This window comes from Dreissena polymorpha, chromosome 5 (genome assembly GCF_020536995.1).
Source record: "Dreissena polymorpha isolate Duluth1 chromosome 5, UMN_Dpol_1.0, whole genome shotgun sequence".
Classification (NCBI taxonomy): Eukaryota; Metazoa; Mollusca; class Bivalvia; order Myida; family Dreissenidae; genus Dreissena; species Dreissena polymorpha.
The window spans coordinates 4,773,968-4,801,252 of record NC_068359.1 but is presented as its reverse complement, the minus strand read 5'-3'; the positions used below and the strand labels follow the sequence as shown (position 1 = coordinate 4,801,252).

The 27,285-nt window shown below is 34.7% G+C and overlaps 1 protein-coding gene and 1 long non-coding RNA gene across 6 annotated transcripts in view; one reads left to right on the top strand and one right to left on the bottom strand.

The window, feature by feature from the left end:
- Positions 1-27,285, bottom strand: part of LOC127881306 (GTPase IMAP family member 8-like) — an 80,850-nt gene that overhangs the window by 21,086 nt on the left and 32,479 nt on the right. Inside the window, exons 5-7 of the mRNA XM_052429059.1 lie at positions 14,647-14,783; positions 6,917-7,478; positions 5,673-5,797 (exon numbers count right to left, since the gene is read on the bottom strand). Of these exons, the coding sequence (XP_052285019.1) occupies positions 5,673-5,797; positions 6,917-7,478; positions 14,647-14,783 (824 nt within the window). The remainder of the gene's footprint in view (positions 1-5,672; positions 5,798-6,916; positions 7,479-14,646; positions 14,784-27,285) is intronic.
- Positions 16,273-23,280, top strand: LOC127832308 (uncharacterized). Of its 5 annotated transcripts, none has more exons than XR_008026767.1 (4): positions 16,273-16,608; positions 20,810-20,961; positions 21,102-21,127; positions 23,057-23,280. It is a non-coding gene; the product is annotated as an uncharacterized LOC127832308 (long non-coding RNA). The 5 variants fall into 5 exon arrangements; XR_008026766.1 differs by lacking the exon at positions 21,102-21,127 and adding an exon at positions 22,879-22,904 and having other exon boundaries at positions 16,273-16,760; positions 20,816-20,961; XR_008026763.1 differs by having other exon boundaries at positions 16,273-16,760; positions 20,816-20,961.

Below are 27,285 nucleotides of genomic sequence, written 5' to 3'. Positions count from 1 at the left end.
GACCCTCGTCATGCGAAAATGGGTCTTATTCCATATGCGCCCATCATATAAATAGCCCACTCAGCTATCCCTCCTTCTGGTAAGGAGAAACATAACATATTGAGTGATTTGAAAGCAAACAGCATCGCCTATGGCCTGACTGCACAAAAGCACATGTTGGGTTTAACAAACGCTTGCCGAAACGCATAAGACCCATTTTTGCATGACGGCGCTATTGACGTGTGATTTAAATGTGTCAAAAGAAAACTGCGTTTAAATCAAATATAAACATACGATATATTTCGATAATGAAGAAAGATACTCATAACAAGGCATATGAGGACACATATGAAGTGCTCTCCCGTAGTATATTTTTTATTTACTCACACTAATGTGTGGTTTGACAATGCTAACACACATTTTATGCGGTGAATATGCAGCTTACACAGTAAAAAACACAACACAATAGTTTAACTTTTGTTTAATTGTATTAAATTATTTAGAAAAGTAAATTGCTAACTTTATTTCCAAGTCAGCGTATACGCCGACTACATTTTTCAAAGACATTTATTGTTATAAATATATTTAATATAATATATTTAGTTGTTTTCGGTTTTAGCGATTATAAAGCATTTTCAAGGTTGCCTATAGTATGCCTGTAGTAATTTATGAACTCATATCCATATAACCCGTAAACTTTCCTTTGTTTATCGACAGGCGCATCTATTAATAGCCTCATATCATGAATGCCAAAACACCCGCGAAAAAGAACCACGTGACCAAATAGGACGCTAAACACAAATACCATGCGACTACGACTTTTATTATTTAAGAACGCTCAGCAATTCCTTTGAAGCCGGAGCCTTGTGATTGCTATTACGTAAAGAATTGACCTCTAAATGAAGTAAGCAAAGGAAACGCAGCACCTAATTGACCCATTCCTTCTATGGCAGATTGAATTTTACTAATGTATGGTTGCCTATTATAACACACATTATAATGCGGTAAATATGCGACTAACAAGTAAAAAACACTATAATTAAACTTTTGTTTTGAATTAAGTATTTTAGAAACCAAAATTCCAAACCTTATTTCTAAACAGCAAGACTACATTTTTTAGAGAATATTCTTGTTATATTTAAATGTTTTTTAACAGTTTCAGCGATAATGAAACATTTTTTATGTTGTCTATCGTATTCATGTAATAATTGTTGAACTCATGGTCAACGTATTATTAATTGAGACCTGTGAATATAAACAAGCGTAACCTTATACTAGTGCGTTATTCTCACCCGGACTCCCCTTTGTTTATCGCCAGCCTCAGAGTTATGAATGAGATAAGCAAAAATACTACGTCACACAGACGCAGCAGAAAGTGGACTATTTTAATCATTCATAAACAATCTCCTCCGCGACACGTACAATACGATCATTGTTTTTTTATTCTTTTCTATAAAACATTATTCGAAACAATTGCATTTAACACGATATTAATATAATGTTTCCATTTGTGAATAAACATAATTGGAGAACTCAAACCTCTTGCATAAATTATACAACTCTTTCTTGCGCCTAGTAAGCGGGAATGGGTTAATCGTACCTAGGCCGTACTGACCTGAATTTTACACTAAGCACTTTAGACGGTCGCTAAAGCGACCATCTAAAAATCAAAAAGCTTTTAAAAGGAATATAACATGTTCAATTAAAAAAATGTTTCCATAACGTAAGCAAAGAATGTAATTCCTACAATACTCAATATCCTGAAAAAAAATGCTCAAAACTCTATTTTACTAAATGACATCTGGCATTTTTACCTCTGGCATTTTTACCACTTTACTTCTGGCATTTTTACCTCTGGCATTTTTACCTATGGCATTTTTACCTCTGGCATTTTTACCTACATTATATTTACGCCTGTTGGAATCACTGTTACCCTTGTCCCCATTGGACACCTATTTCATCAAATCTTTAAATAGAAACATATGCCGAAATTCATTTGATACTTTAAAAAAATGTTGGATGTCTGTGTTCATGAGTTTTCTTGCGCATTTTTGTCGTCAATATTAATCAGAATTTGCATTTGAAAATGGACATTGGGAATACATACACGGGATTATTGGGTAATGGATAGAGACCGAAAAATTTGCATGTATGCGGTAATTGAAAGAGACGGTAATAAACGCATGTATCGGGGAATCAATAGACTCAGGATTATACGCATCTATCAGTGAAAGGGTTAAAAAACAGTTAATAAAGATAATTTGGCCAGATGATGCAAAATCTAATTGTCAATGTATTATGTAGTGAATTGTTTCACAACGTAATAACGCTCCATGTAATAAACATTATGATGCAAAACTCGGAATCAATTTCTATCCAAGGTACATGTACATTGTAAATTATAGTTAGTAAGATTGTCCGCCGAGTGACTCGGCATCATCAACAAATTCCTCGGCATCATGCCGAGGCGTGTCATGGAGGCGAGATGCGGAGTGCCTCGGCGGACAGACGCGGCTACTCTGCGACCAGATGGTCGATTCCGAGTCGACTCCGCCAACACAAGATGGCGTCTGACTCCGCGGATAGCGGAATATGTTTGTTTTGTGTGAGCTGTACTGTACATTGTTATCTTGTATGTTTGTGGCCCTGTTACAATTATGCGTTACAATCCATCTCGCAGAATTTCACTTTCGCCTCCAAGATGAGAAAACAATCATTAGCGAAATTGTATAGTGTCACGATAAGAGAAAATCGTTTAATTATCATACCACAATGTTTACCGTACTTGGTCAGCACGTCTGGAAATCATTCCTTAAAGTGTGGATAGGCTGCCATTATTAACAAGTTTGCTATTTTGAATTCAATTATGTATCAAAAAGCATTGTTCTTAAATGTGGCATTTTCAATTCGCAATGAGATTTGTAATGACCCTCGTCATGCGAAAATGGGTCTTATTCCATATGCGCCCATCATATAAATAGCCCACTCAGCTATCCCTCCTTCTGGTAAGGAGAAACATAACATATTGAGTGATTTGAAAGCGAACAGCATCGCCTATGGCCTGACTGCACAAAAGCACATGTTGGGTTTAACAAACGCTTGCCGAAACGCATAAGACCCATTTTTGCATGACGGCGCTATTGACGTGTGATTTAAATGTGTCAAAAGAAAACTGCGTTTAAATCAAATATAAACATACGATATATTTCGATAATGAAGAAAGATACTCATAACAAGGCATATGAGGACACATATGAAGTGCTCTCCCGTAGTATATTTTTTATTTACTCACACTAATGTGTGGTTTGACAATGCTAACACACATTTTATGCGGTGAATATGCAGCTTACAAGTAAAAAACACAACACAATAGTTTAACTTTTGTTTAATTGTATTAAATTATTTAGAAAAGTAAATTGCTAACTTTATTTCCAAGTCAGCGTATACGCCGACTACATTTTTCAAAGACATTTATTGTTATAAATATATTTAATGTAATATATTTAGTTGTTTTCGGTTTTAGCGATTATAAAGCATTTTCAAGGTTGCCTATAGTATGCCTGTAGTAATTTATGAACTCATATCCATATAACCCGTAAACTTTCCTTTGTTTATCGACAGGCGCATCTATTAATAGCCTCATATCATGAATGCCAAAACACCCGCGAAAAAGAACCACGTGACCAAATAGGACGCTAAACACAAATACCATGCGACTACGACTTTTATTATTTAAGAACGCTCAGCAATTCCTTTGAAGCCGGAGCCTTGTGATTGCTATTACGTAAAGAATTGACCTCTAAATGAAGTAAGCAAAGGAAACGCAGCACCTAATTGACCCATTCCTTCTATGGCAGATTGAATTTTACTAATGTATGGTTGCCTATTATAACACACATTATAATGCGGTAAATATGCGACTAACAAGTAAAAAACACTATAATTAAACTTTTGTTTTGAATTAAGTATTTTAGAAACCAAAATTCCAAACCTTATTTCTAAACAGCAAGACTACATTTTTTAGAGAATATTCTTGTTATATTTAAATGTTTTTTAACAGTTTCAGCGATAATGAAACATTTTTTATGTTGTCTATCGTATTCATGTAATAATTGTTGAACTCATGGTCAACGTATTATTAATTGAGACCTGTGAATATAAACAAGCGTAACCTTATACTAGTGCGTTATTCTCACCCGGACTCCCCTTTGTTTATCGCCAGCCTCAGAGTTATGAATGAGATAAGCAAAAATACTACGTCACACAGACGCAGCAGAAAGTGGACTATTTTAATCATTCATAAACAATCTCCTCCGCGACACGTACAATACGATCATTGTTTTTTTATTCTTTTCTATAAAACATTATTCGAAACAATTGCATTTAACACGATATTAATATAATGTTTCCATTTGTGAATAAACATAATTGGAGAACTCAAACCTCTTGCATAAATTATACAACTCTTTCTTGCGCCTAGTAAGCGGGAATGGGTTAATCGTACCTAGGCCGTACTGACCTGAATTTTACACTAAGCACTTTAGACGGTCGCTAAAGCGACCATCTAAAAATCAAAAAGCTTTTAAAAGGAATATAACATGTTCAATTAAAAAAATGTTTCCATAACGTAAGCAAAGAATGTAATTCCTACAATACTCAATATCCTGAAAAAAAATGCTCAAAACTCTATTTTACTAAATGACATCTGGCATTTTTACCTCTGGCATTTTTACCACTTTACTTCTGGCATTTTTACCTCTGGCATTTTTACCTATGGCATTTTTACCTCTGGCATTTTTACCTACATTATATTTACGCCTGTTGGAATCACTGTTACCCTTGTCCCCATTGGACACCTATTTCATCAAATCTTTAAATAGAAACATATGCCGAAATTCATTTGATACTTTAAAAAAATGTTGGATGTCTGTGTTCATGAGTTTTCTTGCGCATTTTTGTCGTCAATATTAATCAGAATTTGCATTTGAAAATGGACATTGGGAATACATACACGGGATTATTGGGTAATGGATAGAGACCGAAAAATTTGCATGTATGCGGTAATTGAAAGAGACGGTAATAAACGCATGTATCGGGGAATCAATAGACTCAGGATTATACGCATCTATCAGTGAAAGGGTTAAAAAACAGTTAATAAAGATAATTTGGCCAGATGATGCAAAATCTAATTGTCAATGTATTATGTAGTGAATTGTTTCACAACGTAATAACGCTCCATGTAATAAACATTATGATGCAAAACTCGGAATCAATTTCTATCCAAGGTACATGTACATTGTAAATTATAGTTAGTAAGATTGTCCGCCGAGTGACTCGGCATCATCAACAAATTCCTCGGCATCATGCCGAGGCGTGTCATGGAGGCGAGATGCGGAGTGCCTCGGCGGACAGACGCGGCTACTCTGCGACCAGATGGTCGATTCCGAGTCGACTCCGCCAACACAAGATGGCGTCTGACTCCGCGGATAGCGGAATATGTTTGTTTTGTGTGAGCTGTACTGTACATTGTTATCTTGTATGTTTTACTAAGAATGCATCATTGATTGTCAAAGCTGAATGTCTGTCTTTAAGAAATAATTTGTGATTAAATGGACATTAAGAAAAGTGGCATTCTTAGATTACTAGCGTATTATTTACCATTTAAAGAGTATAATTATGGCAAGGTTACCTACTTCTGTTTGTTGGTATGCATTCCCCATCATAGAAGCATTTTCAGTAAAAATGCTTTTCCCCATTATTGAGTTCCCCGTTGCACTTTTTCCATGGCCAGAAAGTCCAATGAGCAGGATTCTTAGATCTAAAAGAACAGAAACCTAATTTATATAATATTGTTTAAGAATATCATATTAAAACACAATTTATTAAAACTAAGTTTCAAAGAGAATCAGATACTGCCCTGAGAGTTTATTTGAAGGTTTGTAGCTTCTGTGGTCTCCCTATGTCCAGCTTCTGTAGTTGTGTGTCATGTATTGTTGATCATCAACATTTTGCTTTTCACCATTCTACAGGCCATAATTTCAATCCAATCTTGATGAAACTTAGTCAGTATGTACATCTTTACAATATCTACACAAAGTTTGAATCTGGGTGAAATGGGTGAAACAAACTAGGGCACCAGGTCAAATCTTTGAATAACCTTGTAACCATTCTAGAGGCCCCATTTATGGCTCAATCTTGTTGTAACTTAAGTTATACATGTAGTATTTTCTTTTCAATATCTAGGACAAGATGAAATCTGAGTCTTGTTTATAAAAAAGGCAATATTTATTACTCATCTTGATGAAACTTTGTCAGAATGTTTAGCTTAACAAAATCCAAGGTTGAATAAAGGTCAAAAGCATAAAAAACTAGGTCACCAAGTCAAATCTTAGAAAACCCTTTTAACTACTATATAAATCAGATTGATGACTCAGTCTCTTATGAAACTTTTTTGTCAGAATGTTTATTATTACAAAATCAAGGCAGAGTATGTCCCCCAAGTCAAATCCTAGAAAGACGTTGTTTGCAACTGTAGAGGCCAATTTTATTACTTAATTTTGGTGACACTTTGTCAGAATGTTTATCTTTACAATATGTAGGCTTTCAATCATGTGCATAAAAAACTAGGTCACTAGTTCAAATGATAAAAGAACCTTGTTACCAATCTATAGGCTACATTTATGACTCATTCTTTAAGTGCAGAGAACAAGAATTTTACCTGATATTTGAATCTCTGGAATATCTTTCCAAAGTTTCCTGATATGCCAGCACACAGAATGAATACTGTTCAGTTACAGGTATGTTTTTCACAGGAATACAAGTTAGGGCATTAACTTGAAGCGCAAAAGTAATATTTTCTTAAAAAATATTTTTTCAATGTCTATTAAATGTTCAAAGTAATGCAAATGGTTGCAAAGGACTCTGTTATAGTGATTACCTTCTTTGGACCGCCCATGTTGCAAAGCAGAGACCTGAGTATGACCAAAGTCTTTTGACTTTTGTTCCATCTCCCTTGTAAGTTTGTTTGCAAAATGTGGTCGGAAAGACTTTGCATTTGCTGTATCCACTGCTGTTAAAATATTCCATACCATTTTTTCTTTAATGTCTTTAGAAGCTCTATTATCAATAAACAACAGTTTGTCTTGACATCGTTTTCTGAGCAATTGAAATGCTTTCACACCTTCATCTTCAGGCTTTTTTTCCGCACCTGTAAGGTAGTTTTTCATGTCTTCTTCTGATTCCATGTTAGTAAAAAGGACAAATAAATATTGATCAACACCTCTTCCAAAAACTTTTAAGAAAATTTCCACAGTTTTGACCATTTCCGGAGTAAACCGATCTGAATGCAGTACTAAGAAGATGGCATTGAAGCCAGGCAATGTCATCCCTATACACTTTGCTATTTGTTCATACACAAATTGGTCCTGGTAGGCTGTGGATGTATCACATATTCCTGGAGTGTCCACAACCTCTAACATTCTTCCAAATCTTTTTTTTACCTGCAGAAAATCAGTTACTAATTTATCAATGTTAATCAACATGCAAATCAACCTAAAAAATATGCGTTATGAACATTTTATTTAAATCCCCAAAACATTTTATATTGCACTTTCGAGACATTGCCTCAATAGCTCAGTTGAGCAAATAGAACTCAATGGGATCTTTAAGAATACACTGTAACTCTAATATAACCCGCTCAGTTATAACGCTGAATCCAATATAACGCGGGTGGTTCTTGGCTCCCATTTATCCTCCAACCTTCCATTTCAGTCTTAATGTGGCGGGGTCCGATGTGCTTATTGTATAATGTATCAATTTTAATTGATAAGAGACTAACCATTACTTGGGAATTTGACAGTTTTAGTGTGAATATCTTTTGTTCAGTGCAATACAGGTGTGAAAATAGCTTGTGTTTCTTGTATATGATATCGATGTTTTTGATCATTGACAGCTTTGTTTTATGATACATGTTTCAAATCATGGTTATTTATCAACAATATAAATTTAAATATTGTCTGCTAAATGCAATTCAAAAAGTAACAGGCAAAGAGAAATTTAATTAGCAACCAAGAAAATTAGTTCCATCAAAAGGAAGGGTAATTGTTGTAAATTCACTTTCATTTTTGCGCGATTTTCAGGAAATCCCTGGGAAGCACGTTTTTTGCTTGACTGAGTATGACACAATACAATATTGCTCTGTATCGTATGGCATTCAATCTAATTTAAACCCACTTGTTCATTGGTTGTTACAATTAAATCTGAACAGTGCACTATGAAACTGCTGTCCCATAATGCACTGTACATGTTACACTTCCAAAAAGTGTTGTATGTTTGTTTTTATGAAATTCTTAAACACATTTATCGTCATAAATGGTCAGAATATATTTTTTTCAATTTATGTATTAATTATGTAGGATAATCGGATATATATGCACATATGAAAAGCGCTATGAATACAGTTATCGATATTGTAGGGTTTATATGCATGTATTGGTGAATGACAACACACCCTTGCAATAATTTATGAATGCTCAGAACTTGTAACGCTAATCCGATTATAACACTGTCTTGAGACTTGAACCCCGTCATGTGCATTATATTGAAGTTACAGTGTACTATGATGTCTGTCGTCTGTCAATCAATGTGTAGAAACATGCATAAACGCTTGAACTGCTTGTCAAATTATAAGGAAACTTCACAAAATGCATCCTTTGGTGACACTTTTTCAAAGATATTAAAAAAAATCCTGTCCTCAGCATATGTTGTGTGACAAAGAAGAAAAAGAGTTTCAAAGTAGAAACTTAAAAAAATCCTCTGAAAATGCAAGGCCCAGGTGTTTAATATTTGGTTTATAACATCACACAGCAGTTGTTTACCCCCCAAAAAGTCAAATCAAGTCTGGGAGTTTAAATTTAACCCACATGGGGTCACTTGTTTTTCTTCTATGTATAAACTGGTACTCCAATATAATGCGGTCAATAGGGTCCAAGCTGCGAACCTGCATTATAAAAAACACACAAGTTTTGTGATAATTAAGAATGTGCAATAAATGTTGCTATGATGGGTGTATAGTTTATCATATCATTTTGCAATATGCAGTGATTTTTTTCACCCAATTGGGAACGGGTCCGGTACCCATGCCATTGGGAATTTTTCGCGTTGTGAAATCACCAAATTGGGAAAAAAATGAGTCGCAAAATCTTCCAATTGGGAAAAATCAAGTTGTGAATTGTACCAATTGAAGAATGGTATTTTTATGACTTTGTTTAACTTTTGTCAGCTTTAAATTACACAGGAAAGCAACATTAACTTTTATTCACAGTCGTGCACAAACAACATGAACATGCTATCAGAACACAGATTGTTACAGAGTTTTCTGTTTTTATCTGCTTTAAATATATCAAGAATTGCGTCTTTCTGGGCTAATGAGAGTCGAAACACCCCCAGGCTGCATAGCTTTATTTGAGCACTAAGTGTTTATTTTTGTTGCAGTGTACTGAAGGGAATGGGTTGACAAAACAGTTGCCGAACTTTTTACGATATTTAACACATTTAAGTAATTTAAGATATGTACCGGTAGCACCTTTTCATCACATATTTATCGTCATTGTATTATCATCATCCCTTAGAATGACTGCTTTTGTAACAAGACACAATCTTAATGCATGGAACATCTAGTATATCTATTACAGTTTACCCGAATACTGTACATGTCCAATATATGTACACTTGAGAATGCCTTACCTGTTTAACTTTAATAATCCAAATTTTCCTTGTTGTTATCTCAGGTTTAACAAACCTTATCAAACGTTTGTTTAATCCAGTTAATGCTTTCTCCATTATTGAATCACCGTTACTTGTAATTTGAATCGCCAGCTTTGAATTGAACGCGGGTTGAATGTTACAATACGTCCGCCATTTGCAATGTCGAAGGTCATGACGTAGCAACTTAATTCTACTCGGATAATTTATAGCTAATCCAGGAAATGTGTTTTCTCAATGTCTATTGTGTAGTATAAGGACTTGTTAGTATAAATAATGAACTGTGATTCCAGTTAATATAAGATGGGTGTTACTCGTAATTATGGGTGGATTAACAAACTGACAGTCATTGATTGAGAAGTCATATCGGCCGCAACTTAAAACGGTCTCGAAATAAGTCAAGTTGGCGTTTACGGGGAATGTTTACTCGATTTTGATTGGGATTTTTGTATTTTTTTCGGAAATTCGGACGGGTCCGGTTCATTTTGGGAACGGGTCCGTAGGTCATTGGGAACGGGTCCGTTTACCGGACCCGTCCAAGGAAGGAAAAAAAAAACTGATATGTATATAAACCCTATTACATAGATATTGCATACATACAGCTTTTTGTGAATATTTATATATCAGATAATCACATATGAACATGTTTTCTATTTTAATAAAATCTGGCCATGCATTCTTGACAATAAATGAAGTTTAAGAATTTCAGGAACACAAACATGTTCCATTTACTGCAAGTGTGACATACAAAATGAGTTGTTGGATTTTTTTTTGCCAATTGAACTAGTGTTAATCAAATTATGCAGTCTGCGTGAATGGCCACTATTATAATCGACCAGTCAAAAAGTTAATTTAAAATTTGAATGAATAAATGAATGTTATATGTACAAACTTTTCTCTGAAGAACATGCGATAGTAAAAGTTGTTTTGCAAAAAGAAAGATATTCAACACATGTAACAATTTATTACATCATAAGAAAGATCTTTTTTAAATATCCTGTATGTACAGAATATTGCATATAATAAATTCTAACACATTTAAGTCCACAATTTTTGTATGCATTAAATATAATACATCAAAACAAACGCATGCAATTAAAAATGACATGAACACTTAAAAAGTTCAAAACATCAACTGGAACAAGTAACATTATTACTTAACATTCAGACACTTTGGCTTTAAAAAACCCCCATCAGATTCCTGTGTTTTCATCACTCAGACTGGGGCTCATTCCAGTGCAATTATGTTTTATAGATGCAGGTCTGCGCCGGTGTTCTGTTTGAAGAGGTCTCTAGCTATTGTAGTATAGAGGCATTTTACAACTGATGACATGGCAGGAAGCAGCTCCATTACCTGTTTGTCATCCTTGGCAGTGCTCACATGTACATCCGTACACTTCTGTGTCGCTTCTGTCACAATCTCTTTGTCTGTCAAATGTGTTGTGGTCACAAGATCTTTCTTGATTTTCAACCTCTCTTCTATATCATTTTCTGAGAAGCAAAACTCTGCACAAGTGTCAAGCAAACATCTGCGTTGGAGAACGCTTTTCATTCTGCAAGGTTTGTCCCTTTGTTAACATCAGCAGCGCTGAATCCCTTGAATTCCTTACAACTATTTTCAGCTTCATCATCCAAGAATACTTTCTCTGGGCACCTCTTCCCAAGTGCTGGCAAACATGTAGATAGCCTCCTTTATCGTCAGCTTAGCCAGAAAGTCTGTTTGATTCTTTTTTCGCCATTCCATGGTGTGTTGAGACTGAAGAGATTACAAGATGACAGAAAAACTTACGCAGATTTCTACTTTCTGTGCTATTTATATTTCATAGCTGGTGCTATCATATTGACAAACTGCGATAGCAAGAACATTTTAATTAACTTTAATTTTATAATTATCTACTTGCACTAACCTTATTTAAGGGGGCGGGCGGGCCGTTGGGCGGGCCGGTGGGCAGGTGGGCGGGCGGGCGGAACAAGCTTGTCCGGGCGATAACTTTTTCGTTCATTGTGAGATTTTAAAATCATTTGGCACATTTGTTCACCATCATTAGACGGTGTGTCGCGCGAAAGAGTTACGTTCATATCTCCAAGGTCAAGGTCATACTTTGAGTTCAAAGGTCAAAAATGGCCATAAATGAGCTTGTCCTGGCTAAATTATGTAATTGATTGTGAGATCTAAAATCATTTGGCACATTTGTTCACCATGATTGGACGGTGTGTCGCACGAAAGAATTATGTCAATATCTCCAAGGTCAAGGTGGCCACAACTAAAAATAGATTTATTTTGAAAAAAGGGGGTTAATTATAAACAATCAGTTCAGTTTGAGTTGTCTCCCTTTATCAGACTTTTTTTTCAAATTGAAGCCCTTGTTTTGTGACAATTTTGTCCCTTGTTGATTCCATGTTATAACAGAGTGCGCTTTATTGGAGTTACAGTGTACACTGAAAAGATTGAATTTTTTTTCTTCTGAAACATCAAGGCCTAATCGGTAAGTATTAGGCATGTAACATTGAATGGTAGTCTTTAACCAATGTTATCAATTCATGTCCCTTGGGTCAAAATTGTCTCCACCCAGGGAGTCACTTGGTTTAATGGTATGAATATGATGAGTGAACACTTAATGTAAAATTGCAAAGCCATGATAGGTTTGGTATTTTGCATGCATAACTGTATTATGGTCATCTACATCCTTCAAATCATGCTCTTCAGGTTAAAATTGGCCAAGCAGTGAGGGTTACTTTTTATACACCCGGTAGAGTGGCATATAGCATTCGCACTGTCCTTCCATCTTTTCATCCATTCGGCATTCTGTTTTCGGAGATTTTATCCTAAATACTTTCAGATATTTACTCGATTTTTGGTGTATGTGTCTACCTGCATGACTTAGAAAAGTTTTGTTCCAGTCCATTTATTTTTGACAAAGATACTGGCTAAGTATTTCTTTAAAATAACCCTTTTCTGGATATTTTCTGAAACACTTTGAGATACTTACCTGAGTTTTGGTTTCTGAGTCTATCTGCATGACTTTAAGATAAAGGCTGAGTTTTGTTCTGGTCAATTGTTACTTTACAATTTTACAAGGCGTGGAATTTTCTATTAATTGACAGTTTCCCAGACTTTTTTGGGAATAGCTGTTGCTTGACTTCAAAATGCTGTCAGGGCAATTGTGTTTCCCAAACACAGCTCTTGTCCAATTATATGTATGTAGTCAATGTATTTGAAACCTTTTTTGAAACCTCAAGGCCAAAAGGTTTGGAATGTAACATACTGAATAGCAGTGATCTACCAAGTTTGTTAAGATAACACCACAGGTGTTAAAATTTGCTCATCCCAAAAGGTCACTTGTAAGAGATAAAGATATGTAAGGCATCATGTTTTTCTCTTTTAATTTTGACTGTCTCCAAAAGCAAACAAATATATTAGCCAAGTATGGGGCCTTCATGATTTTTTTTTAGGAGTTATGGTCCTATGTTTGAAATTACATTCTATTTGGATATGATCCTCTTACATTTGCATGAGATATTAGATTACAAAAGTTTACAGTACAAAGGTTATACACCTTTTTTCGGCGTAAGCTGCATTAAGCCAGCTTTTCACCCTGACTTGACCTTTGTAAGTGTCCAATAATACTCAAATAAAATTTCCCGCGGCTAGGTACGAATGAATACACTTCATTTATTCCATTGGCTGATTTGAGTATAACACCAGAACATTGGAAACATATCCGCGTCTTTGTAACACTGTTTAACTGCATGAAACAATTTTATCTCTAATGAAAAGGCTCAATAGATAGAACAGTTTTACAATCAATTTTCGACATAAATACAGTTTGTGCGTTCACCTTTTATTTTCAGAGAATTAACAGCGCAAAAGCGTTTATACTAAAGGCTATGTTGTCATATTTAGTACTTACTTGCATTGCATTTAAACCCGCGAGGTTTCGGGTCATTACGCGGCCATTTGTGAAAGTCAGAGTTTATATACAGTTCATCACCAGAGTTCGCAGAAGGGGTTGCGATCATTGTGTTACACCGGTCTTACTGACAATAACGTAGTGACTGTAATGCATTGCATTCCAATCCGCAAGGTATCAAGGTCAGTTTGCGGTCAGTTGCAGAAATCTTTATATAAACGCCGTCTCGTAAACTTTGTGCACTTGAAGTCTGTTTTGATCAGAGAGATACTAAATAAAGATATTCGGCGATATTATTGTGGTATGTCAATCATCGATTTTTAATATGGTTTCAACATTTGCATGATAAGGACCAATTTTGATAAAATTAATTAGAAATATTTATCCATTTGGACCAGTTTATTAAGCATGAGCACAATAATTCACTATACTATAATTATGCAATTAAATAAGATTCGAGTATTGCCGGCTGACCTATATGCACTCGTTTATTTTCATGTTTCTTGTGTTTTTCTATTCTGTAAATATAGATATCTGAGTAATAAATCACATAAAGCAAAATAAGCCACGAAATCTGGCGCAGCACCCCGTAATTGATTTTCTTATGATGTAGCTAAGAACTGCGCAGAAAAAAGGCATCCGCTACTTTTTATCTCATAGAGATAACTTTTGATCGTTCATAAACATCGACCACAATCAACGCCGTATATCTTTTTTAAAGATATTTCTTGTCAACTTTAACTTTCTATAACAGCATGCTCTATATTAAGACATTTATATGGTGGCATAGCGTGACAGCCGTTTTTTGACATAAAACTGTTTCACTATATGACTGGATGTCTAAACCAAATTTATAAACAGATGACCCTCCATTGAACAAAATGGCTTATGGGGACTATGCATGTGTTTTTATTGGCCAATTAAAACACTTAAAAGCTTGTTAACACTGTAGTCTCTAGATATAACCATGATTGCCCTTTAGTTTACAACATACCAGCCTCTGATAATTCTCTGTAACCGAAACAAGGCTTTTTTCCTCATGAAATCCTTCTTTTTTTGTGATGCCCAGAAGCGAGTTCCCTGATGCACTTTTGCCATGGCCGGTACGTCCAACAAGAAGTATGCTCAGATCTGAATCAAATAAAGAATTCTTTGGTTTATTTTGGTAATGATGGTTATTGTTTTGTAAAATAAGATTGTAAGTTCCCTATTTGTTTCACCAGAGGGGTTAATTTTCATCTGTCCGTCCATCCATATTTCCATCCATCAGTCCGCAAATATGTGTTGGCTATTTCTAAAAAAAAATATACTGATGTCACATAGTGACTAAGATATATTACTAATGAGAGTATGAATTTATATTTGCATCAAGTTCAATATCATGTCGACCTTAATAGATTTACAAACAGAAACCATATGTTAACGTCAAAGTAGACGAGATTAGAACGCACCAAGTAATTGCGGATTGCTTGTTTTGCTGATTAGTAATGTCTTGGGTAAGCATGCCGCCCATTTTTGTTGTAAAATCTCATGTCAATGGCAGGCTATCGTCCATACACATCCGTTGCATGCATCATATTACGTACTTGCCGTTGGGCACGTGATTTGCACACGTTCCAGTCGGAAATTGCACACATCACCATTGAGTGTTCCAATCTATATTTATATATTGATGTCAGTAGAGAAGTGTGTACCACATACACAGCTGGATCACAGACTCTAGATGACAAGGATAAGAAACGGGACTGTACGGCAAATATCTATTCGAAACTGAGTCATATGACCGTAACTATAGATCTTTTATAATCAGCATACATCCAAGCGCCAAGGTTATACATTTTGATGTACCCACTCACGTCTTTTTTAGCTCGTCTGTTTTCGGAGAAAACCCGAGGTATTGTCAAAGACAGCTCGTCGTCCTGCGTCCGCCGTGCTAAAACCTTAACATTGGCTCAAAAATCAAAGTGCTTCCACTTACAACTTTGAAACTTCATATGTTGATGCACCTTGATGAGTTCTACATGCAACACCCATTTTTGGGTCACTATATAGGTCGAAGGTCAAGGTCACTGTGACTTCTAAAAAATTTTTTTTTTTAATTCTGACAAGCTTTCATTTATTCAAAACTGCACCCGCAGCCGAGCGTTGGCACCCGTTATGTGGTGCTCTTGTTTAAATTATTCTTTCATTTCTCTGCTGATTTCGACAAGTTATATATCATTAGAAAGCCTATGTTCCGTAGTTTTCAGATACATAAATATATATTATGTTTTTCATCTGATTTGGGCAGCCCGGTGAGTTATAACTTTAACTTTTGCAAATATCATACTATTTTGAAGTTTTAGAATCTAGATTTACCATTGACATGTTCGTACTTTATACCGATTTGTAGCGTTTATATTTGAAGTTCAATTTTAAAAATCACATCTTGCTTAGGAGAATAGAATTCTGTATACGATATAAAAAAAAATGGTTTAAAAATGAAAGTAAGTAAGGAATGAAGGCGGAAGAAAGAAGTGCGCGGTCCTAATGCACCAAACTGATGCTACGGTCTTGGCGATTATGCTTTTGTTTAGAAACCGGCCATTAAATTTCCTTTGTCATGATTATTATACTTTTTATGTCCCCCACTATAGTAGTGGGGGACATATTGTTTTTGCCCTGTCTGTCTGTTGGTCTGTCTGTCTGTTTGCGCCAACTTTAACATTTTGCAATAACTTTTGCTATATTGAAGATAGCAACTTGATATTTGGCATGCATGTGTATCTCATGAAGCTGCACATTTTGAGTGGTGAAAGGTCAAGGTCAAGGTCATCCTTCAAGGTCAGAGGTCAAATATATGTGGCCAAAATCGCTCATTTTATGAATACTTTTGCAATATTGAAGATAGCAACTTGATATTTGGCATGCATGTGTATCTCATGGAGCTGCACATTTTGAGTGGTGAAAGGTCAAGGTCATCCTTCAAGGTCAGAGGTCAATTATATGTGGCCAAAATCGCTCATTTTATGAATACTTTTGCAATATTGAAGATAGCAACTTGATATTTGGCATGCATGTGCATCTCATGGAGCTGCTCATTTTGAGTGGTGAAAGGTCAAGGTCAAGGTCATCCTTCAAGATCAGAGGTCAAATATATGTGGCCCAAATCGCTTATTTTATGAATACTTTTGCAATATTGAAGATAGCAACTTGATATTTGGCATGCATGTGTATCTCATGGAGCTGCACATTTTGAGTGGTGAAAGGTCAAGGTCATCCTTCACAAGGTCAAGGTCATCCTACAATGTCAAACATCATATAGGGGGACATTGTGTTTCACAAACACATCTTGTTATGGAATATATTGAAATATTTTGTTCATGAAACATATCAATAAAGCTAATTATTAATGAAGGTTAATAAATTTACGATTTCAGCTCTTGTTTATAACACAGAAAGGGTGTTGATTTTATAATGAGACAGCGTATATAGCGGACTCTCTTGAAATTTTTCGGCCGTGATTTTCAAGAATCTTTAAATAATTTTAATTAATTGATAATTTAAGATAAATAACCTTTCATATAATTATACATAATTACCTCTTTGAAAATAAACAACAAACGATGATTGTTTTTGACACCCATTTTATTTGAAGAATGCAAAGCCAAAAAATATTATGCAAAGTCAAAAAATATTAATATTAAGTTAAAGTTATAACTCCCTAGGATGACCAAATCAGAAGAAGAACTTAATATATATTTATACATCTGAAAACTATGTAACATGGCTTTTTAATGATATATAAAGTGTCAAAAGCGTCCGAGAAATGAAACTATAATTAAAAAAAAGACTTGAGTGGGTACATCAAAATGTATTACCTTGGCGCTTTGATGAAAGCTAATTATAAAAGATCGATAGTAACGACACTGTTTAACGCGCGTTGGTAAAACATAAAATGTTTATTTCTTTAGTTTAACATTGCTATCAATCCATTCATAACAACGGGAATATACTAAAAGTTATATTTTTTGAAAGAGGAATAAATAAGCAATAAGATAACATATAAACCAAAAAAATCTGATGATAATTTTTTGCATAAGATTGAAATTACTACAGTAAGGGTCAAATACTTGATTCATCTCCTATCAATATACGCTCTGTGGCTGGATATAAAGGCACACAATTTGTTGTTGATGCGGGACAGCCCTGGCCGTTACGCCCCATGTATCTTGTAGTTCAGAATATTGTACGGACATTGGAAAATTGTGTTAGAACTAAACAAGCAAAAATAAACTGCAATTAAAAAAGAAATTGAGTTGTGTATACTTTATTGTGTATCAACAAGTATCTATTATGTTACACTGAGGATAATGCATAACACTCTTTATACTTATGTAAGTGCTTTACACCAAGCCTTTTTTTTGACATTTAATTGTATTAAATACATTGTTGGGAGTAATGTATGTCCTTTAGTCTTAAATATGTTGATCTTATTGTTGATCTCACACAATTTCTGGAAGTTTCTCCCATGATTTGTTTCTGACAAACATGCTTACTTCTGCTATTTGCAAACTGACACATAAATTTAAAGTCAGAAATTAGCATAATGGCTTATGGTAATAGTATATAAAGGGGCTTTCAGCTCCCAATTGGCATAATGGATATGGTGTACCACCACTGACTGGGAGGTAACGGGTTCAATCTCTACTGTGCAAGTGTTTTTTTAGATCTCCCCCAAAGACACCAAGTACTGGTTTTAGGCCAAAGAAACAGACTCCAGAGTGTTTAAAATAAGACTAAGGCTTTCTATTTAATCCAGCTAAAATAAATAGGTTTAAACTAAACCTTTGAAAAGGGAAAGGAGGAGAAAAGCATGGATGCTGTGAATTATGCTATTCAAAGATTGTGTCTTTATGTTAAACTCTTATTTTTTATAAATACACTGTCATAACTTATCATGATTGTGTATTTATTGCATAAAGTGACTGTTCAAGGTTATTGCGAAATAAATTTAGCAAAAGATTTTTTTCTTAATTTTAACAAGTGTCAACAAGCGTAACAGCAAAAGTAAAATGTTAAAAGTATTTGTTCATTCAAAATCAAAAACCTTTCAAAATCAGTAAAATAGTAATATATTTGTAACATTCCTTCTTTATAATTTGAAAAATACTTTGAGTACAATATAATTTATGTTTTGAATCTAAATACTGTTGCATTATTTAAATAAGCTTAGTTTTGCCGTTTGGTTGTGTTTGTGCTGGACGTGGTGACTATTTCTGTAATCTTATTGCTTGTCTCACACACTTCTGATACCAGTTGTAGGCCATCTCTCCAATGAGTACCTCTCAATTTCTGCTAATTGCTATAAATCTCTTTATTTCTGCTAAATGCCATAAATCATGGTGACTTCTGCAAATTTCCAGAAATTTGCATATTGCCAGAAAATTGCATACAGTCTTATTTGGATAGTATATAAAGGTTTTTTTTTAGGAGAAAAGGGGAGGAGGGGGAGGCAAACGGATGGATGCTTTTAATATATACTATTGAAAACTTGTGCCTTGATATTAACACTTTAATGTTTTAAATATATTGTTACTAATCATAATAGTGTATTTCTAGTGTGTTTTTTTATGCCCCCGGTAGGGTGGCATATAGCATTGGAACTGTCCGTCAGTCCGTCTGTCAGACTTTGCATGCGTCCAAAAGCTTTAACATTGGCCATAACTTTTCCAATATTGAAGATAGCAACTTGATATTTGGCATGCATGTGTATCTCATGGAGCTGCACATTTTGAATGTGTAAGGTCAAGGTCATCCTTCAAGGTCAAAGTAAAAAAAATATATAAAAAAATATATAAAAAATCAAAGCGGCGCAGTAGGGGTCATTGTGTTTCTGACAAACACATCTCTTGTTTTGATGCTCACCATATATATATATATTGGGAGCATATAGTTGCCAGTTTGGGGTTCCTTACTTCTGTCACACTTTTGTTAGCGTTTCTTATAGCGCCTTCAATATTTTACTGATATAACTTGCATGGACCTCTACCTTTTGATGATGTTTGAGGTCACTGTGATCAAGGTCAAGGTCACTGAGGCTAGTAATAGATTTTTCTGTCACAATTTTGTTACAGTTGCTCATGGCACCTTCAATATTTTTCCGATCTCTTACATATTTGGCACGTAGGTACCTTTCATGGACCTTTATCTTTTGATGAGGTTTGAGGTCACTGGGGTCAAGGTCAAGTTCACCGAGTCTAAAAATAGATTTTTCTGTCACAATTTTGTTACTGCTTGTCATAGTGCCTTCGATATTTTACCGTTCTCCTACATATTTGGCATATAGGTTCCTTGCATGGACATCTACCTTTTGATGAGGTTTGAGGTCACTGGGGCCAAGGTCACCAAGGCTAAAAACAGATTTTTCTGTCTCAATTTTGTTACAGTTTCTCATAGCGCCTTCAATATTTTACTGATCTCTTACATGTTTGGCATGTAGGTATCTTGCATGGACCTCTACCTTTTTGATGAGGTTTGAGGTCACTGGGGTCAAGGTTACTGAGTCTAATAATATATTTTCTCAAGGTCACACTTTTTCCACAGAATTAAACCATATATCGACAAAGCATCATTGAGGAGCATCCATCAGTTTTAGTGATATCCTTGTTAATAAATGTGTGAAAAATAAGTAGAAGTGGTGTCACTCTCTTTTGATATTGCATTAAGCGACTTAACCCTTGTCAATTTAAAACGCACTTTTTACCAAAACACACATTTAGCGCACTTAAAAGTGCGTTAATTCTGTGTTTTTTATTAATATGTGCGTTTTCAGTGTTCAAAAGTGCATTTAAGTGCGCATTTTGTGCGTTTTTGGTTTTCAAGTGCGTTGTTTAAGTGAAAAAGTTTGTTTTTTGTGTGTTTTCTTCATCTGTAAGTGCGCTTTTGAGTGTAGATGTGAGCAAAATGTGTGTTTTTATGTCCCCCACTATAGTAGTGGGGGACATATTGTTTTTGCCCTGTCTGTTGGTCTGTCTGTTGGTCTGTCTGTTGGTCTGTCTGTTTGCGCCAACTTTAACATTTTGCAATAACTTTTGCTATATTGAAGATAGCAACTTCATATTTGGCATGCATGTGTATCTCATGAAGTTGCACATTTTGAGTGGTGAAAGGTCAAGGTCAAGGTCATCCTTCAAGGTCAGAGGTCAAATATATGTGGCCAAAATCGCTCATTTTATGAATACTTTTGCAATATTGAAGATAGCAACTTGATATTTGGCATGCATGTGTATCTCATGGAGCTGCACATTTTTAGTGGTGAAAGGTCAAGGTCATCCTTCAAGGTCAGAGGTCAAATATATGTGGTCCAAATCGCTTATTTTATAAATACTTTTGCAATATTGAAGATAGCAACTTGATATTTGGCATGCATGTTCATCTCATGGAGCTGCACATTTTGAGTGGTGAAAGGTCAAGGTCATCCTTCAAGGTCAGAGGTCAAATATATGTGGCCCAAATCGCTTATTTTATGAATACTTTTGCAATATTGAAGATAACAACTTGATATTTGGCATGCATGTGTATCTCATGGAGCTGCACATTTTGAGTGGTGAAAGGTCAAGGTCATCCTTCACAATGTCAAGGTCATCCTACAAGGTCAAGCATCATATAGGGGGACATTGTGTTTCACAAACACATCTTGTTTATCTAAGAAGTGCGTCTTTTATTTAGGAAGTGCGTTTTTTGTGTGTTTTCTTCATCTGTAAGTGTGCTTTTGAGTGTAGATGTGAGCAAAATGTGTGTTTTTTATCTAAGAAGTGCGTCTTTTATTTAGGAAGTGCGTCTTTTATCTAAGAAGTGTTTTAAGATTTACAGATGTGGGTTTTTTCTCACAAAAGTGCGTTTTTCTTTTTTGATGTGCGTCTTTTTTAAGCATAAGTTAGTCTTTTATTTCATAAGTGCGTTTTTATCATATGATCTGTTTTAAACGGATGTATCTAAAAAGACACATGTTTAACACACTTCTTTAAAAGTACGTCTTTAACAACCGTTTAGCAAATGTTGTACAGAAATTGAACAAGAAACAAAATTGTTGAAGACTCTAACAATTTATTTGCATCAAATGAATAAACATAGACATGTACCTCAGTAACCTGTTATAATATAAGGTGCAGTTTGAATTCAAAGCGGTTACTGGTTGTGCATATGAACCTGTTTAATGTTAATATACTTTATAATATAATTTCAATGCATATAACATTGCTTTCGTTTTAATCTCAAACATTTCTAAAAATTTCCACCTAAATCAGACTGTGGGTAACTATTTAAAAATATTGAAAGTGTAAAAAATATTATGTGGGCTTGAAAGTATCAATAATATTTCCTCAACATAAAAAATAAGTATTTGAACTTTCTTATACTGATATTTATACCCCAATACAGTTAATGCCTACCACATTGACCATAAACATACATTTAAAAGGCAATTAAAATAATATTTATACTATTATTATTATTTGCTAACACCATTCAGCATGTTATATTTAAATATTCACAATTAAATATAATGCGTTAAGGGTGCTGTGTTTTATTCAATAAATATTTTGGTGTTGAAATGACTGCCTTATCAGTATTTCTCAAATTATGTAATTTTAGGCTTAGACACAGCATGGAATCAGATACTTTTGATTGGTTCAGGCACCATCTATTTGAGAATCACAGATAGGAAGTTCTTTTTTGAAAACAAGCAGAATCAGCAACTGTTTTTAAGCTATATTTTAGGTACATGTATAAAGTGAACAACATTCAGACTTATTATTCTAGTGTAAAATGTCTTGAAATACTTTCAGCATGAAGTATTGTGTGATGAAATAAAATGGTGTACAATGTGTAAATCAACAATAAGTTTGTTGCAAAGGAGATTCAAAGTGGCTGGTTGAAGACATATAAAGTGATATGGTCTAGTTCAACAACTGCCTGTATTTTTGGAATACTGAAGAACAGTCTGTTGTAACAGGTTTGTATTTTCAATTCTGCATCCCTTTTTTATGTCCCCCACTAATGTAGTGGGGGACATATTGTTTTTGCCCTGTCTGTCTGTTGGTCTGTTGGTCCGTTGGTCTGTCTGTCTGTTTGCGCCAACTTTAACATTTTGCAATAACTTTTGCTTCATTGAAGATAGCAACTTCATATTTGGCATGCATCTGTATCTCATGAAGCTGCACATTTTGAGTGGTGAAAGGTCAAGGTCAAGGTCATCCTTCAAGGTCAGAGGTCAAATATATGTGGCCAAAATCGCTCATTTTATGAATACTTTTGCAATATTGAAGATAGCAACTTCATATTTGGCATGCATGTGTATCTCACGGAGCTGCACATTTTGAGTGGTGAAAGGTCAAGGTCAAGGTCAATCTTCAAGGTAAGAGGTCAAATATATGTGGCCCAAATCGCTTATTTTATAAATACTTTTGCAAAATTGAAGATAGCAACTTGATATTTGGCATGGATGTGCATCTCATGGAGCTGCACATTTTGAGTGGTGAAAGGTCAAGGTCAAGGTCATCCTTCAAGGTCAGAGCTCAAATATATGTGGCCGAAATCGCTTATTTTATGAATACTTTTGCAATATTGAAGATAGCAACTTCATATTTGGCATGGATGTGCATCTCATGGAGCTGCACATTTTGAGTGGTGAAAGGTCAAGGTCATCCTTCAAGGTCAGAGCTCAAATATATGTGGCCGAAATCGCTTATTTTATGAATACTTTTGCAATATTGAAGATAGCAACTTGATATTTGGCATGCATGTGTATCTCATCGAGCTGCACATTTTGATTGGTGAAAGGTCAAGGTCATCCTTCACAAGGTCAAGGTCATCCTACAAGGTCAAACGTCATATAGGGGGACATTGTGTTTCACAAACACATCTTGTTATTTAGTTTATTGAATTAATTATGATCATTATCATATTTATGTATTGTCACTGGGAAATGTAAATGGATGAGTAAATGTAATGCAATTGTACGGAAAAACAACACCATTTAAATTATTATGGCTGTATTTTATGGTTATTGTCATCTTAAATGTTATTTATACCTATTTTTGGTCATTAATAAACAGATTTTTCCCCCATATTAAATGAGAACTTTTATATTTTAAATTTAAAGGTTATACCCCATGGTGACTGTGAAATTTACATTGATCAGAAGATCCTTTGGAAAGAATGTGCATCATCGCATCGTCTGCCAAAAAAGGGAGCAAAAGGGAGACTACCTGATGTATTGACTTGAATACCAGGTTTTACCCTGCACAAGCTGACCAACATGAGGAGAACAGGAGTGGGAAAACCGCGCCCTCTCCTTGACCAAGAAAAGCTGGATTTGTTTAGAGGTAAAACTATACAGGGTATTGGTTATTGCATTTTAAAGGTGTCACACTTCCGACCAGTCCACACAGCCAAATGAGACCACGTATCTTGGTACATTTTCAAACAGTATTTTCTACCAAACATATTTATTTATGAAAAGCGTTAAGTCACATGTGATCAGGGGATTAAAATTGCAAAAATAAACAACCAAAAACAACAAGCAAACAAACTAGTTTTGATTTAAATTTATAATTTTTATAGCAACGAGATTACCATAACAGCAATATTCAACACTTACATTTTAAATTATCTTTCAGGACCTGATCAAATGAGATCATGCACGAGATGCACCGCGCAAAGGCCATGACAGTATAATAGTTGCAAAGAAGTTTGACTGGCTGGTGGCAGACGTGGTGAGAAAGATGAGAGCCGCACTCTGCCGCCTCAAAGAAATGACAGGCCTTGATTGATTCTCATCTTTTTTATGTATATAGATGTTCCTGTGTATATACTGTACATGTTATTTATTAGTATGCTATTATGTTTTGTTTATTTATAATCTAATTATGTTAATATTTATTTCATCAAATTGTCATTCATATTTAATTACTCATGTATGTTAAAAAATGTTGGTACATTAAAGTATAAAATTGAATTATCTTGTAATTATTTAAATACACAAATATATGTTTATATAATTATTGGTTTTTATTGCATATCTGAATTTAAAAAAAACTTTTGCACAGCATATAATTGAATCAACTGTTAAGGCAAATGATGCACCTTTAATGCACATGTGTGCTTTTTGTGAGTGCGTTTTTTACTGCCATTCATGTGCGTAAATTGTGCGTTTTATGTGGGTTATAACTGCGCTTAACGTGAGTTAAATGTGCGCTTTTTAAAATAAAAAAGCGCACATTTAACTGGCTGAAAAGCGCAGTTTTAACCCCCTTAAAAGTGCACGTTTTACACACATGTGTGCTTTTATGTGGGTTATAACTGCGCTTAAAGTGAGTTAAATGTGCGCTTTTTAAATAAAAAAGCGCACATTTAACTCGTGAAATGCGCACATTTAACGCACATAAAAGCGCACATTTAACACACATGTGCGCTTTTATGTAGGTTATAACTGCGCTTAAAGTGAGTTAAATGTGCGCTTTTTAAATAAAAAAGCGCACATTTAACTCGCGAAAAGCGCACATTTAACGCACATAGAAGCGCACATTTAACACACATGTGCGCTTTTATGTAGGTTATAACTGCGCTTAAAGTGAGTTAAATGTGCACTTTTTAAATAAAAAAGCGCACATTGAACTCGCGATAAGCGCACATTTAACCCACTCAAAAGCGCACATTTTACACACATAAATGGCAGTCAAAAACGCACTTATAAAGAGCGCACATTTAACGCACATGTGCGCTTTTATGTGGGTTATAACTGCGCTTAAAGTGAGTTAAACGTGCGCTTTTTAAATAAAAAAGCGCACATTTAACTCGCAAAAAGCGCACATTTAACCCACTTAAAAGCGCACATTTTACACACATAAATGGCAGTCAAAAATGCACTTATAAAAAGTGCACGTTTTACGCACATAAAGCGCACATTTACCCACAAAAAGCGCACAGTTTCTTGTTTGTTTGTTTTTGTTAAAAACTCACTCGCTAAGAAAAAGCGTACTTAAAATGCAGTGCCAATACCACCATGTTTAACACACGCAAAACGTACTTAAAACGTACATTTCACACACTTTTTTGAGAAGGGAAAATTTGTCTTTCGCGACCAGGTATCACTGATTTCCGAGTATTCAGATGTCCAAATATTGGATTAAGCAACCATGTGGTGGTAAAATTTGAAAATCTATTGCCCGTTTAGTGACAAACTTGATCGCCAAATTTTCGTCAGTGCGACTTAATTATAAGGAAAGCCGCTTCCTGTCAAGAAGCCATAAAACGACACTTTCTGGTCCATAAAATCTCTTTCCTTTTTTTCTAACTCAAAATGCTTAACAGTCGCGTAATAGCATGTGCATAGCTCTGCCCTTTTAATGATTTACAGAGAAAGAAGGTGGGGTTAACAGGTTAGTGCACTACCTGATGTGCTGATATTGAACATGTGGTTCACGCATGCTCAATACCAATTATTTGCAATAGTAATTACTCAGCATAAGCTTTGAAACAATGAATAAATTTGTATCGGCTTTCGATGAAAGGCCCAGTAATTCCGATATACTAACTTCCTGTTCATTTCCAAAAAAATGTCCAAAATTTGTGTTTACAAAATTTTTATGACACATTAATCGTCAGAAAAGGCAACAGCGTTTTGTTGGATTATTACTAGTTATAAAATTTCAAGGTGATTATATGTTTATCTATACTATTATATGGATTATTTTATAGAATTTAAATGTTAAACAAGAAAGTTGTGTCTTAGAATCGCTCTGGAATTTGAAACTGACGATGGATTTACTTAAGTGCGGATTTGTCTTTTTTTAAAGACCATTTTATTTAGAGACCACTTTTGGTTACTCCCTTTTGTGGTCTCTTAGTACAAGATTGACTGTATTGGTGGTGCAGCTGTTGCTTCCAGAGGTCTGTTGTTCAAATGACAGGGAAGGCATTATTGTTTAGTTCTTTCTTTTCTTTTTATTAAATTAAATAAAACTATTCAAATTATTATGGATTTGTAAGTAGACATATGTAATGACATTGTTCAATAATACAAAAATCAGTGAAAAATTGTCCCCCATAGTTATGGATCAAGAAAACCTATCAATGTAATCTTAGTCATATAATATACTTGACTTACCGTGGTATGAACAAAGATATCTTAGTTAAAGGAGAAATGCTGTTTTAATTACAAAAATTGATATCCTTTCATAAATAATTAAATTCTAAAATAGTTGAATTATCAAAAAAAAATCAAAATTGCAAAAACATGAAGATTTAAAAAAAAACAATGACATTGTTTTCTGTAAAGCACTCGGGTATTTCCGCCACCTATTTTGGTTATGACGTCAATTTGACACAACACGCATGACACAGAAACGTGTCCATAATTATTACGCATTGGAGATTGAACACTGCATTAAAAGTTTCATTGAAAGCATGTGTTGCAATTAGTGTTCTTTATGATAAACGTTATCCAACATGGTTCAGCATCAGGTTGCATTTTGGTGCGCACAGCGTACGGACAAAACTTGGAAATACACACACACAGGATTTCATATCTTAAAATGCCTTTCATATTTTCTGAAATTGCGTAACAATAATTCAAAATGTATTATAGTAT